At 52.5% G+C, this 19817-nt stretch overlaps 1 protein-coding gene across 9 annotated transcripts in view; it reads left to right on the forward strand.

Moving 5' to 3' along the window:
* MSI2 (musashi RNA binding protein 2) overlaps positions 1-19817 on the forward strand; it is a 416318-nt gene that overhangs the window by 252062 nt on the left and 144439 nt on the right. For all 9 annotated transcript variants that reach the window (XM_066264029.1, XM_066264030.1, XM_066264023.1 and 6 more), the window contains exon 7: positions 15442-15490. In XM_066264029.1, coding sequence (XP_066120126.1) covers positions 15442-15490 — 49 coding nt within the window. The remainder of the gene's footprint in view (positions 1-15441; positions 15491-19817) is intronic.

The following is a 19817-nucleotide window of genomic DNA, read 5'->3' on the forward strand; positions in this document are numbered from 1 at the left end:
AGCCTGTCCCCAGAGCTTCTGGCCTTTCCCACTCATCGGTACTGCTGAGATGCGTTGCATCAGCCGAGCTGGGGTCCCTGGCCAGGTGCCCCAGGAAACACCGCGGATGCATGCATTGTCGGCAGGAAAATGGTGATAGTGTCCACAGGCAGACAGGATTCTGCAAAAGAGGGTACCGTACACACAGGCTCGTTCTCGAGCTTCCGTTGGACTTCAGGCTGGTGGTGGTGGCGAAGGGACTTGGAGAGCCAGGAACAGGGCGTCCTCTTTAGTATCTCACAGGGCCCTGATCTCCTGGACCCCCAAACCTCTGGCCAGCCCCTGTGCTTCACCTGTGACGGTCAAGGTCAAGGTACCTGTGTGCCATGTAGCAAGCACCTGACGTCCCCTAGGGCACCACGGCCCTGGGAATTTTGTCATTCTTGCAAAAATCCCAGCCCTGGAACTTAAAAGGAGGGGGGAAAAATGTACAGATCTGAGCAGCTGAGGAGCAATTTAATTAAAAACAAAAAGAATTGTAAATGAATTAGGCAAAAATCTTCATGGGGAGTGTCACTGGCAGAGGAGGGGCCTCTTATGGAAGCTCTGTCGCGATGGAACCCTTAACTTCGCTCTGGGGCGGGGGCTCTGCTCAGTCTGGCCCGTGGCAGGCATTTGTCTTTGTTAGTTTATCTGGGGAAGAGCAGTCCGTCCGTGGGGGGGAGGGCGTGCTGCTCCCTTCTGTGCCATTTCACCAGGGGTATTTAAAGTAACAGCACCTGACAGGGTCCTAGCGGCTAAGAGGTTTTTCTGCTTCAGAAAGCAAAATATCGTATGAGTGGTGCAACTTGTATAAATGATTTTTAAACTTAGGGTGCAGCAAACTACACTTTTCAGCAAAGAACTGAAGACTTCATCAAATCCTAAAGTTGGTGAGTGGAGGGAAGGCAGGGGCTGGCCCGTGGGGCGCAACGCAGGTGTGCTGTGTGGCCTGTCAGCCTCGTTTCATTTCCTTTTTCTCCCTGGTCCCAATCTGAATTGCCAAAATATGTTAGATTGCAGTGCATTATTTCATTTGCCTGCTTTGTAATTCCTCTTTACCGCAAACAGATGAGAAACATGGCACTAAAGCCAATTGACAGCTCTTGAAATGAGAAAGATCTTTATCCTTCAGGGTGTTGATATAGAAATAAATGAAAGCAAAACATGCTTGTTGGGTCTTGAAGCAGCTTGAAATGGTACCTTTTGTTCTGAAGGGTTTTTCCCCCTCTCTCTTCCGTCTTTCCCCTTTAGGGAGTCGTGTGGCTTGGGGATTATGTGGGAGGGTTGGTTTTCCTGTCAGTCCTCATTTGCGAAGATGTGAGTCGTGATTTGACATTGGGAGCAGGCCAGAGGTTTCCAACCTGGGGGTCAACAGAGAGAATGTGGGGTCTTCAGGTTGACTGAGGGGAACGTTAACAGGGACCATCACCCCTTGTGCACACAGGAGGCTGAGCCACCCTGGAAAGCCCTGCCCGGATTCTGTGCAGCTGGAAGTGGTGGGGGGCGGGATTTGAACCCACGGCTTATTAGTCATCATGGTTACCCCACCCCAAATAGCATGAGAGTCAACTAAAATGTCCAGGTAATGCTTGCTTTAGACAGAGTACCCCAACCCACCCTGCCCAGGTCACCCCATGCTGCCAGGAGTTCCAGCCTACAATTACGATGTCTTGACAAATCCATTTCCATGCTTCAGAAATCACAGTTTGTTTGGTGTATGAAATGTCTCAAAATAGATGAGATCTGTGTTTCAAAAATTCAGTGAAAGAGGTGGGCCTTGATGGCTTAAAAAAGAAAAGTTGGAAATCACTGGATTTGAAGCTCTATTGTATCGGATTTTTTTTTTCTTTATCCTGCAAAAATCTTCCTGAAAAATCAACAAACGCTTATTATGCATTCATTTTTGTATTGGTTACTCTACAAGGTCCTACAGGTTTGCAGAGCTGCCTGTTAGGTTTCCTGAGGGCCAGGGAAGAGGATGAGATTGGGGGGGGGGGTGCTGCTAACACAGATATTCATGGGACAGAATAATATTTCAGAGTATGATGTGCCCGTGCTGGATAGGAGACACCGGTAAGGGATGTGTCCTTCTACTCTAGAAAGACGCTTATTTATACGTACTGAACCAAATCAAGAGAAATTAGGGCGGGATTATTTGGACTATAAACTGATTGCTACTGAGTTTCTTGAAATAATGAGCCCCCTTGTGGTTTTTAAAAACTATTATTATAAATTTATTTTTCAATCATGTAGGATTCACAAAAAAAGTTGTCAAAAATAGTAAGTACAAAGAACTCCTGTGTACCCTTCACCCAGTTTCACACGATGATAATATCTCCCGGACTCTTAGCACATTGTGAGAACCAGAAAGCTGATGCTGGTACGTCATCGCTCTTAGCAGGCAGGCATGTGTGTGTGTGCAGGCTTGTGCGTGCGCAGTTCTTTGAAATTGCATCCTTTGTCTAGACTCAAGTGACCATCACCGCAGTCAGGACACAGAGCTTTTCCAACACCGAAAAGAAACTCCTTATGCAATAGTCACCTCCCTCCCCCGCCCCAATCCCTGGCAACCACCTATCTGTTCTCCCCCGCTATAATTGTGTCATTTCGAGAATGTTACAGAAATGGAATTTATACAGTATGAAATAAGCCTCTGAGATGGAGGTTTTCAGTCGGCATAATTCCCCTGAGACGCATTCAAGTTGTGTACCGGGAATCGTTTGTTTCTTTCTGCTGCGAGCAGTATTCCACTCTGGAATGATCTGCTTCCCCCGTACTCTGTGAAATATGGTAGATCTGCATACGACTCAGCACAGCACAGCACAGTGCATAAAGTAAGGTACCATGATGAGGGTGAACCTCAGTCATCCATCCTGGTTTCACCAACTTGGAATTTGTGGTAATTGATACAAAGTCCGTTACTCTGTCTAACAGACGTTTGCTGAGCGCCTGTGTTTGCTGTGGACTGGCCGTAGCAAGTGCCTTCCTGTATATAACTTCTCCTTCTCAAGGCTGAGGGGAGGGTTAAAAGGGACCATCATCCCTTTTGTCCAGAAGGAGTCTAAGCCACTGGAAAGCCCTGCCCGAGATTGTGTGCAGATGGAAGTGGTGGGAGCAGGATTTGAAACCAGGACTTTGAGCCACTGCAGACTCTTTATACTTGATTGCTCCGACTTTGTCCGGAGCCGTGGAATCTCAGAGAGCTGGTTCCTCTGCAGAACAAGTGGGCTGGACTTGCAGCTTTTTGGTTCTTTCCAGCTCAGATATTTGATGATCTCTGGGAAGAAGTAGCTGCCAGTGACCGAATCCTTTTGCTTGTTGCCGCATTTGAGCTTTGTTCGCAGCGGCTGTTTCGTTAGCCATCACTGAAAGATGCTTTGGGAATTTAAAAGTAACCAAGTAGGATTCCTTTAACAATAGTTTGTGGTTCAGACCTTCCTTCATTTTGCTGATATTTGATAAGGTCTTTGGGTCAGGACATGAACTGAGCACCACGTGGGGTCTTTGACCTAGGGCCCTGGGGATGACTTTAGGGAACAGGGGTCCCAGGAGATTGGCTGTCAGGTTGCCCTACAAGGGAGGAGCAGGAGCTTCTTCTGGTCTCATTAGAGCCCCGTTAGGAAAGCCTGGGGTAGGTGGTGCTTGGTTCTCTGACTCCGGTGCCTGATGCCACGCAGTTCACAGGATCCTGCCGTATGTCAGAATGGGGCTTCAGCTCAGAGGCAGCTGCTATATCGGGCACGCAAGTGCTGCCTGCGCTGCAGTCGGGCCTGAGCAGCTGGATCCAGGGGGTGGGGCAGAGACACGGAGTTTCTGGAGCTCCAGAAGGACTCCAGAGGAGCCCCGGGAGCAGGGACTCCTGCACTGGGTGGGAAGTGGAGCCCCGGGAGCAGGGACTCCTGCACTGGGTGGGAAGTGGAGAGGGATCTCTGAGTCACTTCTCCCTAACTCCCGAGTCTGTGATTCTGAGACTGCCGGAGCCTTCTCTCCTCCAGTTACCAACGTTCATTCCAACACCTGGCTGAGTTCCTCAGAATCACAGGCTGGTGGAGAGGGGAGGGCGGGGGCTCTGGAGGTCCCTCTGGCCTCGGGCACATCCCCTCCCCCACCAGGGGACAGGTGGGGCTCTGGAGGTCCCTCTGGCCTCTGGCACATCCCCTCCCCCACCAGGGGACAGGTGGGCTCTGGAACCTGCTAGAGAGGCTGCTTCCCGCCCCAGTGCAGGGGGCCGTGGGGGGGCAGGGAGACATTGTGCAGGAGGGTGTCAGAAAGCCCAAGAGTCATTCTAAACCTGAGGTGATTTCATCTGTGCTCTGCACCCAACTCTGTGTTGGGCAGAGAGTCTTAATAAATGTCATTTGAATGAATAGATGTGACACCTTGGCAAAGCTCGCCCGCTCACTCACTCTTCATTTTCACCAGCCAGTCTGTTAAAGGGGGCCAGACAGAGGCTGCCCCGGAGGGTCACGCACCCACAGGTTTCCTTCCCGAGGCTTTGGGCTTTCCGAGGTACAGACGAGCCTTCCGTCCGATCGTCACATCATGCCATCGATCTGCCCCCTTTTTCTCAGGCAGAAAGAACATGCAAATGGCCCAAGGGATTGAAATCCAGGCCTACAGAACCCCTCTCCCCTCTTCCCGCTCCGGGGAGAGGCTGCAGCCACGCTTGTCACCATTCGAGATTGCAGTGGCCACAGGAGACGTGGATGGTTTTCCATTTGGTCCTGATGTTTATTTCATGCCCATCAATATCAGCGCGTATTAGGACAGATGAGCTGGTTATTTACAGGCTGCACATTTTCACACTTGGTAATTATAAACCCTTTCCCTGTTCGGTCAGAGTCGTGGAGATCTATTTTGGCAATTAGCAGTTTAGTATTTGTTTAATGGGAATGCAAGAGAGTGTTATGGCACATCAGTGTTCCACTGACGATGCGCCCGTCTCCTCTGGAGCTGGCGGGCTGGGCCTTTCTCAGGGTAGGTGGCGGCCCGGGGGGGGGGGGAGGGCCGGAGGGGGAAGAGAGGCGCATCAGGCAGCCCGCCTCCGCCCCCCACCCAGCACACGCATGTGAGCATGCACACATGCACATGTGCTCGCAACCGATGCTGTCAATGGGCCGTGGATTCCCAGAGCACAGCAGCCGCCACTCGAAGGCGTTTCACACAAGAGGCCGTTAGGCCAGATGCCATTTCCATGTGACAGCTGTCAAGCCTGCCGGAACCAACTGCTTCTCCTCCAGCAGCTCATGCCGGCCTCTCCTGGTGTCCCTCTCCCACCACCTTCCTCCTGTTCAAGCCCCTGCTCAGGGATCCCCAGGGCACGCCTTCTGCCTCACCCTCCAGGCAGGTGCTTGGCCTGCTCAGTCGGAAGGGGGCCCCACACCCTCACCCTCTCACCCCCGCCATACAGTACACTTCACTTGCTCAGTTTTGAGATGGAGCCTCCTGGGACTGCTCCCCCCAAGGACAGGCTGGTTCCGTTAGTGGCTGTCCTTTGGTATGACTCACTTGCAGTGGAAGACAAACTGCATTGGGTGGAGCTCCCTGCTTAATTACATCTGGAGTGTGTGTGCGCCTGTGCAGAATGTTTGTGGGCGCGCTCGGCTAAGCTGGCTCCGAGAGGCAGTTGTCAGAGGTGGGGCAGGTGGCCCGAGACAGCATCTGGCGTTTTGTGCCTTAGACACTCACTAGCCTTCCTGGCGACTCCAGAAAGGGGAACACACTCAGCGTTCTGAGTGCCCACACATAGGAGGGACTTCCACGGGCCGACCCCTGGGCATGTCTGGGACCCGTCTGCCAGTTCCACCTCTTCTGCCAGCTTGCTCTGGGACCGTGGAGAAGCCGAGTGATCTCTGGGCTTTGTAGAGTTCATCTTTCTAAAAGGAAAAGGCCCTCTCCATTTTCCTTTCCACTTTGCCTCTTTAGTCATTCCCACTTGCGAGCCCACCAGAGGCAATAAATGCTCTCTCCTTGGTTACCCCATCACCTCTCAACGTCTTGGTAGGGTTTTAAGGCAATGTTTGTTGGTTGGTTCATTTAGGAGACAGTGGTACTACGCTGAGCCCTAGGGATTCAAAACAATAGATCATACTGGAGGGAGACCAGCAGAAAGACAGAGGGACTTGGTCTGGTTTTAAATCCTGGCTCCACCCGTTTACTTCGTGTGTGAGCACAGGCAAGTCACCTGACCGCAGTTTCTTCCCCTAGATGAGGCGGGGGCAAAAAGGAGGTTCGCAGTTATTCGTATGGAAAATAATACGCTAATTGATAAATAGTAACACAAGGATACACTGTGCTTCGTGTACTCACAACTGTCAACCTCCTTTTGCCCCACCCTGTCTAATGGGTCTGACAGTATCAGCCCCAGGGCTATTGTGATAATTAAATGAGCTTTGCAAATTGCCTGTTAAGCTCCAGTAAATGGTGGCTATTACAGTAATCATTTCAGATACAGACATTTCATAACTTCGAGTCTGATATGTACTTGTGGAATCAGAAACTGAACAGGAGGCTGTGCCTTCAGGTAAGGAGCAGGTGTGCATCTCTAGGATCAGGCTGTTTGGAGACCTCACACCCATCGATTCTTATGGACAGGTGTCCATTTGTTAACTGGATAACTGCTATCTGATGAGCACTGGTGCTTAAGTTTAATAGGGGAAAGGAATGACTCCACAAGATTTTTTAAAAATTAAAAGAAAAAAAAAGAATCCGTGTAGAAGAGTCTGGCCTATGGGTTATGCTGGCCTTCTGTAAAGAGTTTAGGAAAATATACTCAATGCACCCAAGTATATGCTAAAGAATGCTGAAATTTGTTACACATATTTTACTACAATAAAAAACCAGGAGAAGAAACTAAGCAAACTATTTCCCATTACTCAATTAAAGGCGTGGGCGTGAGTTAAAATAGCTAAGCGTTCAGGTGGGTGCACACTGGCAGTGTTTGAGTCTCGGCGTGGAGAACCGAAGCGTCTAACCCGACGGTTCTGAGAGCGCCCTCACCGCGGTCTCCCAGGGGCACATGCGTGGAGATGGGGTGGCCAAGAAGCTCCTTCCAGGGGTACGTGCGCGGAGACGGGGTGGCCGAGAAGCTCCTGCCAGGGGTACGTGCGCGGAGACGGGGTGGCCGAGCAGCTCCTGTGCCTGCAGCGCAGGGGTGACAGGAACCCCAGACGGCGAAGGCAAGCAGGGGCTCGCCGGGTGAGCTGTGACTCAGGAGACACAGCAGCTGAGCCCGAGCCCCGGCCAGCTCCAGAATGACCAACAAGGAAACTGAGGCTCAGAGAACTTGTATCCATCCCTGTCTCCTGGGGTCATTGTGAGGACCCAAACGATAAATGATATATGTGAAAACATTGGTGGTGGTGGTGAGAGGAAAACAATGGTTTTGTTATGTTTTCTTTTTTATTTGTATTTTTCTGAAGTGAGAATTGTGAAGGCAGAGGGACACACTCTCACATGCACCCGGACCAGGATCCACCCGGCATGCCCACTAGGGGGCGATGCTCTGCCCATCTGGGGCGTTGCTCCATTGCAGCTGGAGCCATTCTAGCACCTGAGGCAGAAGCCACAGAGCCATCCTCAGCACCTGGGCCAACTTTGCTCCAGTGGAGCCCTGGCTGCAGGAGGATAAGAGAGAGATAGAGAGAAAGGAGAGGGGGAAGGGTGGAGAAGCAGATGGGCGCTTCTCCTGTGTGCCCTGGCCGGGAATTGAACCCAGGACTTCCACACGCCAGGCCGACGCTCTACCACTGAGCCAACCGGCCAGGGCCTTATGTTTTCTTGAAGTCCTGGGTTCAGTTTCTGAGCTTCTTCCAGGACAGAACTTGGACTCTCTTATTCTAAGACCAAGGTCAGGTGAAGCGAGTCCCCCAAATGCAGCATGCAGCGAAGGGCCCACTGACCCTGACTTCTGGCAGGGGATAAAGGGTTAATGTGTAGGCAGCCGTTGGCCCATGTAATTCCCCATCATTCAGGGCCCATTCCCACACACCTCTGCTGTGATAAAGGCTCAACGCAGTAGTATCCAGCCATGGAATACAAGGATTCTCAGTTTGGGCCGCACCCCGGAATCACTGGGGAGCTTTAGACACCCCTCGGCCGGGGTCCCTGCTCCAGAGTGCTGATTTAACAGGCGGGGGTGGAGCCTCGGCAGCAGGGATTTTAAAAGTTCTCCAGGGGATTCCGGCGAGCAGTCAAGGTTGACCACCACTGATCTAGATTTCGGTGTGAGCTAATGGGATTTTCCGGTTTGCTCCCTCTTCTCCTCCATTCTCCCCTTGGGCAGTGATTAAAGATAGACCAGCCTCACCCTTAGCGGGGATGGGGTCTACCGAACAGTCTTATTTCTAGAAACTAGACACCATAACGGGGCTTCGGGGCGGGTGCAGATTTTGTGTCTGTCCGCAGATGGGTTGGGGAGAAGTGGGGAATAGCGCCGTCCCCGTTCTGAGGCAGCCTGGGCGTTGAGGCCGCCTCCGTACCCTGGGCAGTCCTTCCTCGTTTATACGCGTCTACACACTTGCGAGTTTAGTGCCTGGAGTTTATAGAGCATAGTAAGGCCTGTGGAGCCCTACACGCTACAGTATCATGCTGCCGCTTTTACGAGCATTTATTTAAACTAACACACTCGAATCGTTTGAGTGGGAGCAGGAAGTGAAATTCAAGGGCATTTGTTCTGGGGGCGTTTGAAGAGCTGCTTTTCTTTCTTTTCTTTTTTTCTTTTTTCCTCTCCCTCCTTGTGTCTGGCCAGACAATTTAAAGATCATTTGAAGTGCCATTTCCTGCTGGGTTCTCCATACGTATGGTGTGTGGGTATGTGTATCTGTATCCCGAGAGGAGCAGGAAATTCTCAGGGTGCGTTGGCCACAGCAAAGCTCTGGGACGTCCTCATAGAGCAGAGTTTGCAGAGGACCGGTGGCGAATTTAATGTTCCCAGATGTGGTTCCAGCGGGCTCTGTAGCCTGTGTTAGCATTCTCAGTAGAGTCTTTACGGATGGATCTTAGGGGGACCGTCTCCTACTGTTCTTTCCTTTCGAAGATGAGAAACTAGACGATAGAGATGGGAGGTGGCCTGTCCTCAGTGAGATCCTGGTGGACATGATGGTCGTCCCTGGATCCTGCCTGCGTCCTGGGAGCAAGTCACCTTTGCTCCCGAATGAGCATCCCTCACTCCCTGAGTAGTCGGGGAGCCGCCATGGCAGGAGGAGGGGCAGCGGTCTTGCTGAAGATCCTTGGGTCCCAGTCTCTGGCCAGCCAGCCTGACAGACAGAATTAATTTCTGCTCCCGCCTTTCAGGAGGTCCTTTGCTTTGTGACATGAAAGGTTTCCTCTTCAGTGAGCACATGAGCTGGCTGAAGTCTCACCTCTGGATATGGTCAATCCCATCTGGCGACTCTTCTAAAATCACCCGGCAAGAATGTCTGGCTCACAATAAATCTTTTGATTCATTATAAAGAGGGTTCGCTCATTCATTAAATGAATTAGGACTAGAGAGGCTTCACCCACTGACTTGAGTGCTAATTATTGCTGATTTTCATGGTGCTCATTTTAGGGAGGAACACATTGCCAATTTCTCTTGGCGTTTCTGGGATCTCTGTCTCCAACCGTGTTGGTGGGGTGAGATTTAGAAGTGGTCCCTTCCTACCGTAACACCTATATTCCACTCAGAATTTGGGGCTTGGTACTTGAACACCCAGCTCACGTCCTGCATTTTACCTCCTTCCACCCTTGTTCATTGTCTAGTATCACTAAGACTGTCTGTGTATCTTCTGATAGATTCAAAGCACTTTGTTTTTAGAATAGGGACCATGTACAAGTTACCAATTGCTATAAAAATGCTGTGTAACAAATAGCCACAAAACCTCAGTGATAGACCATTGCTGTTTATGTCACGTGTCTAGATCCACTAGGAGTGGCTCTCCTGATCTTGGCTGTTCTCACTTGCACATTTGGGGGTTGACAAACTGTCAGCCCATCTAGCTGGCTTTAGCTGGGGCAACTGAGGGGACGTGGCCCTGCTCCACGCATCTGCCATCCTCCAGCAGGCTAGCCTGGGCACGCCCCTCCCCTGGTGGTGGCAGAGGTGCAGGACAGGACAAGCAGAAATAGGCAGTCCCTTGGAAGGCTGGAAACACCATTCCGTTCACCTCGTTTTATTGGCCGTAACAAGTCCAGTTCAGATAGGGAGATAAACTCGGCCTCTTTGGGGAGAGGAACTGTAAAATTACAGGGTCAAGGATGAGAGATCATTAAGGCAATTCGTCTATGAGCGATCTATATAATTTGCCTCATCTTTGTTCTTAGACTGACGCTCTGCAAACAGTGAGTGCCTAATAAATACATGTTGCACAGAAGGAAGTAAAGTTAACATTAGCTAGGTTTTCTAATCAAGGTTAAGTTGGCTGAGTGATGTAGACATTAGCTGGTTCTTATCTGTTAGAAGGATCCGAATTTTCCTGTGTTGGGTAGAGGGACAGCTCGGTTTCCATGAAAAAGGCCCTCTTCTTGTCCTCTTTTCCATCGTGGTTTTACTGTCACTGTTTCAGGACCTTAGAGTATAAACGTCCAAGAGATGGGAAAGCAAGAGGGGAGAACTGTCGCCAAGCTGAAGTGTATCAGTTGCCCCTGGAAGAGAAATTTGTTCGCTGTGTTGAGCGCTGAGGGTGTGCACAGGGGAAGCAGCGGCTCTGCCCAGGGTCTCTGGCCTTTGCCCTTGTCTCTCATCTCCTAGAGCGTGGAAAGTGGGCTCACGGGCCAGGAGCTTGTGAGAAATGCCAATGCTACTGAATCAGACACTCTCGGGTGGGTGGGTGCTTTAACAAGCTCTCCAGGTAATTCTGGTGCGGATGAAGTTAGAGAAACCCTGCCCAGCACCCCAGGGCGATAGAGCGGACATTACAGCTCCCACTATGGACCCGCCAGTGTGGCGTCTGCCCGGCACACACCTCTGAGGATGTTGTGGCGTCGTCTGAACTTTGCGGTAGGCAGAAACACGCTCAGGACACGCTGGTGTTTCAGAGCAGGATGGGGTGCCCCAGGCGCCCCACAGACTTTCTCTGGCTTAGTCGTTTGCATAGGTACACCTCCAAGAATGTCAGAGCCACACTTGCAACCTGCCTGACGTTAGCAGGCGCATCTCGAGGTTGGAACAAGTTTCTCCTCTCAAAACAGACGAGGCATGTGCCAGGATGTGGGGACAGAGTATGCCTACGTCCAGGCACCTCCTCTCCTCGCTCTCTCCAGGGGTCGTGAGACAACAGGGCCCGTGGGCCCCCAACTTGGGTACAAAGAAATCTTTAAGGCAGAGGAGGGTGCTGTCAACCCAAAATGAATAGTAGTGCTGATCTTGATCAAGAAGGGTGGTATCCCCTTGAGGACGCATTTCACAAAAGTTAAGGGTTGGTGGGCTGAGGTCATAAGAACCAGTGTCCAGCCCCACAAGTCTCTGTATACTTGTAGCACCTGAAGTAAGGCCTGGCCTACATGCTGAAGGTGGTGACTCTGTACAGCCTACTAACCCATCTGGGCTTCGTGTGCATGTGTGAGTGTGAGAGAGACAGACAGACAGAGACGTCAGACAGACCCACAGAGGTATCGGCTGGCTGGCTCCCGGGTTGGATACCCGTTACCTTGACTGCGCCCTCATTTCTGTGCGACGCAGACGTCCACAAGCCACTTCTGTTTTGATTCACATAGAACCGTGAGAAACAGCCCGTACGTAAGGCCGTGTTTTTCATTCTATTCAATCTTTGTATATTCAAATTCCCCCGTCCTGGCTCTTGCTGTTCTGCCAGATTTCCACTGCATTGATGGCTTCTCTGAATTAATGTGCTTTGCAATCGGTGAAAAGTTTTCTCTCCCCCGAAGCGCCGGGACTTACCAGATTGATTTTTCCCCCTTTCTCTTTCCTCTCTTGCTACTTCTTAGATGTTTTATTTTGTAAAGTGTTAATAGAAATTTTCTTTCGCCTCGACACTTTATCTATTCAGGGGGTCTTTGCGGGTCCCATTGTACGACTGGACTATAGAGGAAAGAGCTCTATTCTTTCCAACAATGGTTGCCCTAAAAAATATACACAGCTCCTCCCCGTCGCTCACCAGGGTGGAGCAAACGCGAATGTCGGGAGGGCAGCGTCAGGAGCTGACCAGACTCGGGAGAAAGAGAAGGGAGCCAATTATGCACTGTTGAAAAAGGGGTTGAACATACATGATTTTAAAAATTCAAAATATTTATTTCCTAAGGGGATCCGAGTTTCAGTACCAAAACATGGCCAACACAGAAGGGAGGTGTCTTTTTCTGACTGTTTGACGTTTCTAGCTCAAAATAACGACTTGGCAAACATCTCAGAAAATATGGAGATGGGTGCGAAGCAGATGTCACATTTACCTGGTGATACCCAGCAGGCTTCGCCCCCCACCCACCCACACCCCAGGCATCGGAATTCTGATCGAGGCCCAGGGTCTGAATCTGTAACACCATATGCTCAGCTGTGACTGCTCTGTGTACAAACAGACCCGTTGGTCTTCTGGTGGTTTTGCTTGAGTGGGACTCGGGAGACAGACGGCGCGTTGTGTACGGCTTTGGCGGGCGCGTGGGGGACTCGTCACGCCTCCGGCCCGGGATGGGTCTGCCGAGGGCATCCTTCCCCCAGACTAGCATTGCATACCCCGGTCAGCCTGGTGCCCAGGAGAGAGAGGGAGGTGCCTGCCAGGGGAGCAGTCACCAGGCAAGGCCATTTCCGCCCAGTAACTGACTTCAGAAATGGGGACCAGAAGGGAAAGGCCCCAGGAGCCTGTTTGTTCAGGCTTGGTTGCTTAGCAACAAAATGGGGCCCTGACTCCAGAAGAGATTTTTAAGTGAGGCCAGACCCTCCAAGGCCTGTGCCTGGCTTGCCTACCCCCTCTTCCATTCTTCCCTTGACTTTGCTTTTTCCCTTATTATATTTGATAGCATCTGCAAAAAATGGATTTGGTTTGTCTGGAGGCACTATTTTAACTCTAGTTGTACTGCTTCACCCAGTGTCCTCCCCCCTCCCCCTCCCCCCCATCGGAGGTGATTGTCTGGGAGGAGTGACGAATGAATAACCGATGATTTCTTTTCCCGCCTGCTCAGCTCAGACCCCAAGCTCATCTGTGAGCCTTTGAGCTCCGGTGAACAGTGGGTCCTTCCTCAGCCCACACCCACTGAGACGGCTCCAGGCACAGAGCCCTCTGCCCAATCCTTTGTCCACTCACAAACCACATAGCTTCGGTGGAATTTTTACTACCAGCTTTGGGCACAAAATGAATGCTCACCTGGCCAAACCAGGTAGAGTCCCCAGGTGACTAGCTGATTGGCTAGGACAACATCTGCACTTGTGGAACAAGTCAAGGATTGGATCATAACTTGTTAAAAAGTGGAATTCAGAGCCAAGTCTAGCTCAGTAAGGGTGAGTTACTTAAGCTCTCCATGGGAACAGAGTGTGAATCCGGAAATCTTTTGGCTAGAAATGTCCGAAAGGGCTGTCTGTGGGAGACCTGGGAAGGGACTGGGAGGAGAGGCAGAGGGTGCCTTGGCTATTTTCTTCTCTGGGGCGTTTCTGAGAAGTGTCCTTGCATCAATGTAGTCGCACAGAGGGAGGGCCTACAATACAGAAGTGCATTTCCCCACAATTCTGGAGGCTGGAGTCCCAGATCGAGGCAGGGTTGGTTTCTTCTGAGGCCTTCGTGGTTTGCAGATGGCCACCTGTCTTCACCCTGTACCTGACTGTCTCTAGATTTCCCCTTCTTTCTCCATCCTCCCCAAGAGACAGGAGGAGAGAGAGAGAGAGAAGTATCAACTTACAGTTGCTTTCACTTTGGCTGGACACTGAGCTTCTCTTGACCGGAGCCAAGCCAGTGTTTCCTTGCTCAAGCCAGTAACCTTTGGGCTCAAGCTGGTGAACTTTGGGATCATGAGGACGATCCCCCACTCAAGCCAGCAACCCTGCACTGATAAGCCTGTGCTCAGAGCCAGTGACCTCAGGGTTTTGAATCGGCAACCTCAGCATTCTGGGTTGACGCTTTATCCACAGTGCTACCACAGGCCAGGGCAGACTTCCTCTTCTTAAAAGGATACTGATTGTACTGGATCAGGCCTCACCCTAATTAACCTCATTTTTACTTAGTTATCTTTTTAAAGACCCAGTCTTCAAATGTAGCCACATTCCAAGATACTGGGGCTTAGGACATCAACCTGTGAATGGGGGTGGGGGGGAGCACAATGCAGCCCGTTACAAGATGTTCAAGTTCCATTGTTTATAACTAGAAACAATTTAAATATTCATCATAAGGATAATTAAGCTATAGCTTCTCAGCCTATAAAATATTATGCAGCAATCAAGATAGTATTCACAATACCTCACACCCATTAGGATGACTACTGTTTCTTTAAAAAAAAAAAGAGAGAGAAAGAAAAGAAGTGTCAGCCAGGATGTGGAGAAACCAGAGCCCTTATGTGCCGTCAGTGTGCATGTAACGTGGTACAGCTGGTGTGGAAGCAGTGTGGCAGTCCCACAAAAAAGTCTTACAGAATAGAATCGCCATATCATGTAGCAATTTCGCTTCTGGGTGTGTACCCGAAAGAAAAGAAAGCAGGGGCTTGAAAAGGTATCTGCACACCCAGGCTCATAGCAGGTTATGCACCGTAGCCGAACCTGAGTGTTCGTCAGGGGACGGGTGATAAGATAAATGTGGTGTATGCTCACAGGGGGGTCTGTTCGAACCTCGAGGACGCCGCGCTAAGTGATAGAAGCCAAGCACAAAAGGACAAATGCTGCGTGATCCTACGGAGGTGAAGTGCTCAGAGCAGTCACAGCCACAGCGCAAGAAGCAGGTGGTGCTCGCCAGTGGCCGAGGGGACAAAGGGAATGGGGGTTGATGTTGAGTGGGTATGGAGTTTCAGTTCCACAAGCTGGAGGGCTCAGAAGCCAGATGGTGGGGAAGGTCGCACAGCATCGCGGGTGTATTTGACACCCCTGGGCTAACTGGGGACTTAAAAATGGTGAAGATGGCAATTGTTATGTTTTACCATAATAAAATAATAAAAAAACACTGGGATAAAAGATAATGTAGTAATCTGGGACTCGTTTTCATTATTGTAGTGTTATATGTCAAAAAGAACAAGAGAAAATTTCATATGCATATGATTGAAACTAGATTAAAATAGCTATCAATTTTAAAAACCCCAAAAATATAAGAAAATAAATATACCAGATATCAGCTGTGATCATGCTAGGTAGAAAGACCAAAAGACAAGTCATTTTTCCCCCTAAGTCTTTGTATTTTCAAATACTATTTAATGAGCAACTGTGACCTCTGTAATGAAACCCTCCGCATATAATTCTTTTGTGTGAATTTTGTTAAAATTCCTAATGCAGGCTCTCTTCTGTATTTTGTTTTGCAGGTTGAGGATGCAATGCTGATGTTTGATAAGACCACCAACAGGCACAGAGGTAAGAACCCCAGTTTACGAAGGCTGGCTCTCCATTGCTTCTCACCCCAGTTCCACAGACAAAAGGTTCAGTGACTATTCCGGCATTAAGCAGGTAGCGTTGACCCTCTGCTGAAGCTCTGTATTAATGGAGGGTCACAATTAACATAAAGAGCCCAGATTCCCAGCAGTGCAAAAAACCATTTCCTTCTGGCTTGTCAGAAGGAATTATATCATATAAGCAGCCACACCCAACATAGTTCAGATGTACTTTTCTAATCCTGGCTTGCTTAGTCCCTGCTAAACCTCAGCACTCAGTGAGCCAAGGGGAAATTATTCATAGTAATTACTTAGTCGAGTTCCCAATTTGCTTTGGAGGAGGTGGTGTAGAATCACACTGTCAATCTGAAGAGCCAAAACAGGAAAAATAAATAAATAACTAAAGGAAAGCCCTGTAGGTTTATTTGAGGCGCGAAGCCGGCGGGGACTAGGAAATGAATGTCCTTTTGTGCCTCTGGGATGTTTAGCGTGCATCTGCACTCGAATTTTCTCTTGTGCTCTTCCAGTGCATCCGTGCTTCAGAAAACAGGTCTCAGCTCGGGGTCTGGGAACCTTTGCAGTGACATCCAGAATGTTTTATGTTCGCACTTTTCTTGGGGGAGTACTCCTAGCTTTGAACAGATCCTCCAAGGGGCCTCTCACCTCCGTCTCCCCAGCCTCCCTCCAAGAAGAACAGGTTAAAATGATTGCTTTAAGCAGAAAATTGAATGAATCTAGAAAAAAAAAATCCACCCCAGAGGAAGTAGGGTCAGAGGTTAAGGTTCAGTATTCTAGTCTCCTGTCCTCCGGAAGCTTCCGGCATTCCCAGGTTCCTACTCACGGGGCCTTCATGAGCAGAGCTTCCGAGGCAGGGCGGCAGGAAGCGGTGTTCCTGAGAGGCGCCCAGTGAGCGGTGTTTCCTTGCCACTTGGATTGCATTTAGATGTTTCTTGCGTTGTTTACATTCTTGCTGTCACCTGTGATTAGAAGCAGTTACCCAGCGCGGACTGTCTGTCTCTCCGTTGGGAGCGGGCAGGCTGAGGGAAAGGGAGGGAGGGAGTGGGCATCGTTTGTTGGCAGGGGCGGGAGAAGGTGGGGGTGCCCTGAGTGTGTGTGGGAGTCGACTTCCTAGGCGTCATCGATGGCGTCCTCAAAGGAGGAAATGGGAAATAGGGCAGAAAACCGGGGTGTCGATGGTGTATATGTTGGGGCAGGCTGGGGAGGGGGTGGTGGGTGAGGAGTAAGGCGGGGCAACGGGAGGAAAGAAGAGCTTACAGGTCTAGAATGGCTGCCTGTGTCCCCTGCACTGCTCAGGAGTGGGAGCCGAGAGAGTGACAGCGATGTCCACAGACACCCTGTGTGCTCACCCCGGCCGCATCTGTCTTTGTGGTTTCCACGTGTATTGTCTCATCACAGCGTCTCAGCAGCCTCAGGAGGGTTGTCGTATCTTTGGGAAAATCATGTAACTTCACTGTGCCTCAGTTTATTCATCTGTAAAATGGGGATGACATTAGTGCTTCCTATAGGATTGCTTATGGTCAGCTGTGCAGATGGAACTGCTCTTCTTATTCTTATTCTTCTTACTAAATTGTCGTCATCGTCTCCATTGTGTCGATGAGATAACCAGGAGGGGTAAATGCCTACCTTCAAGGTCAGAGCAGATACTCAAACCTAGTGCTGATGGTGTCAGATGCTGTTCTTTCTGTTGTCTCCACATGGGGACGGGTTTGTTGAGAATGTTTTTCCGTGTTTATTTCCAGGGTGAGCAGGGCCCACCTGAGCGTGGCACTAGTCTGGTGTTCAGTGTTAGAACGTGCGAGCCTGGCGAGCCTGGAAGGTTCCCGGTGGCTCCTAGGCGGCATGGTTGTCATCTGTCTTGGGATATCAGTGAATGAAAAGGCTTTTTAACCTCCCGCTCTGTGTCAGGGCCTGGGCTGGAGCAGAGATGAAATCATCTCACCGGACGCTCACCGCTGGGCAGGGGTAGAGGTTTGTCCTCTGAGGGACCTGAGAGGGCGGTGACTCTCAGCGTCTAGTAATGGACAGATGTGGAGCCACCCTCGGGGCATTGGGCTCCCAGGTGCCGGGACCAGGTTCCCCTTATTTCTAACCCAGTCACCTCCTGCTGTGGGTGACGCCACTTCCCTTTTTCCCAAAGGTGCTGGGTGCAGCGATGGGGTGGCGGTCCCTCTGTGACTGGGTGAGGGAAGCGGTTCCTGTCGTGAGCCCAGTTCTCAGAGCAGCTGCACGGGTGTCATCGCTCTCTCTCCCAAGTCAGGGCAGGTGGGGGCGTGGGGCTGGGGGGGGCTGGGCAGGTGGGGGCGTGGGGCTGGGGGGGGGCTGGGCAGGTGGGGGTGTGGGGCTGGGGGGGCTGGGCAGACGGGGGGGCTGGGCAGGTGGGGGCGTGGGGCTGGGGGGGGCTGGGCAGGTGGGGGTGTGGGGCTGGGGGGGCTGGGCAGACGGGGGGGCTGGGCAGGTGGGGGCGTGGGGCTGGGGGGGGCTGGGCAGGTGGGGGTGTGGGGCTGGGGGGGCTGGGCAGATGGGGGGGCTGGGCAGGTGGGGGCGTGGGGCTGGGGGCCTGGGCAGGTGGGGGCGTTGGGCTGTGGGGGGCTGGGCAGGTGGGGAGTGGGCAGAGGCCCTGGGCACGCATGGTCCTGCCTCAGCCACGCAGGACTGCCCTGGCCACCTTCCTCCTGCCCTGCCAGAGTTCCAGGGCCCTGTGGTAGAGGCTCAGAGACCCCTTCCATAAGTTATGGATCCAGAACAAGATGACAGAGGACAGGGGTGTCTTTTTCGGTAATTATTAAGAATTTCTAGATGACAGCAGAGTATTCAACCCAAAGTGGGGACTTCTGAGCATGGGGGCCGTGTGTGCTGCACAGGCCGCCCCCCCACAGAACGGCTGAAGTGGGTGCAGCCGGCGGGGCCCAGCCTGAAGCTGCTGGGGCCGGAGAAGAGAGGCGGCGGGGACGGTGTCAGGCAGGGCGACAGGAAGGCCCTGCCTCGCTGCCTCCCTTCCCTCCGTGTCTCGGCTGTGCAGGGGGGAGTCCGGACCCCCTTCCCAGCCCCTCTGAGCAGCTGAGGAGGCGTTTCGCCCAGAACTGGGTGCTGAAGCTGGGTGACACTTCAGTGAGTCAGAGCAGGCAGGGGAGGGAAGAATTAAAAACAAAAGAACACATTGCAGCAGAAGCACAGCGTGTCTACGGAGCAGCGGGCCTGCTCCCTGGCTGGTCGGGGTGTGCACAGGCCTGCTCCCTGGCTGGTCGGGATGTGCACGGGCCTGCTCCCTGGCTGGTCGGGATGTGCACGGGCCTGCTCCCTGGCTGGTCGGGATGTGCACGGGCCTGCTCCCTGGCTGGTCGGGATGTGCACGGGCCTGCTCCCTGGCTGGTCGGGATGTGCACGGGCCTGCTCCCTGGCTGGTCGGGATGTGCACGGGCCTGCTCCCTGGCTGGTCGGGGCAGCGGGCCTGCTCCCTGGCTGGTCGGGATGTGCACGGGCCTGCTCCCTGGCTGGTCGGGGTGTGCACGGGCCTGCTCCCTGGCTGGTCGGGGCAGCGGGCCTGCTCCCTGGCTGGTCGGGATGTGCACGGGCCTGCTCCCTGGCTGGTCGGGATGTGCACGGGCCTGCTCCCTGGCTGGTCGGGGTGTGCACGGGCCTGCTCCCTGGCTGGTCGGGGTGTGCACGGGCCTGCTCCCTGGCTGGTCGGGGCAGCGGGCCTGCTCCCTGGCTGGTCGGGATGTGCACGGGCCTGCTCCCTGGCTGGTCGGGATGTGCACGGGCCTGCTCCCTGGCTGGTCGGGGCAGCGGGCCTGCTCCCTGGCTGGTCGGGGCAGCGGGCCTGCTCCCTGGCTGGTCGGGATGTGCACGGGCCTGCTCCCTGGCTGGTCGGGGCAGCGGGCCTGCTCCCTGGCTGGTCGGGGCGGCGGGCCTGCTCCCTGGCTGGTCGGGGTGTGCATGGGCCTCAGGTGATAAGCACAGGAAACTGCAGCGCTCCTGCAGCCACCTTGCCCCAACCTTCCCGTGGCCTGCGGCTCCCTGCGCTCCGTTGTCTTATCAGGAGGAAAGTGCTGTGCTGGCAGAAGTCGAGGGCACCTCTCAGGCGGGCGGGCCTCCAGTGTGCCTCTGACAGAGCCCCATCTATTGACCTCTCCGTGCTGTCACGGCGCCCACTCAGCACGCAGCGAACCTCCAACCCAGGCCCGCTAGGCAGCTGGGGCGCTGCCCCAGCCCCAGCCCCAGGCTTTTTGGAAACCATCTGTGTGTCCTTGGAGCTGTGACAGCTGCTGCTCTGGGGAGACTGCACGGGC

The sequence above is a fragment of the Saccopteryx bilineata genome, chromosome 2, assembly GCF_036850765.1.
Source record: "Saccopteryx bilineata isolate mSacBil1 chromosome 2, mSacBil1_pri_phased_curated, whole genome shotgun sequence".
NCBI lineage: Eukaryota > Metazoa > Chordata > Mammalia > Chiroptera > Emballonuridae > Saccopteryx > Saccopteryx bilineata.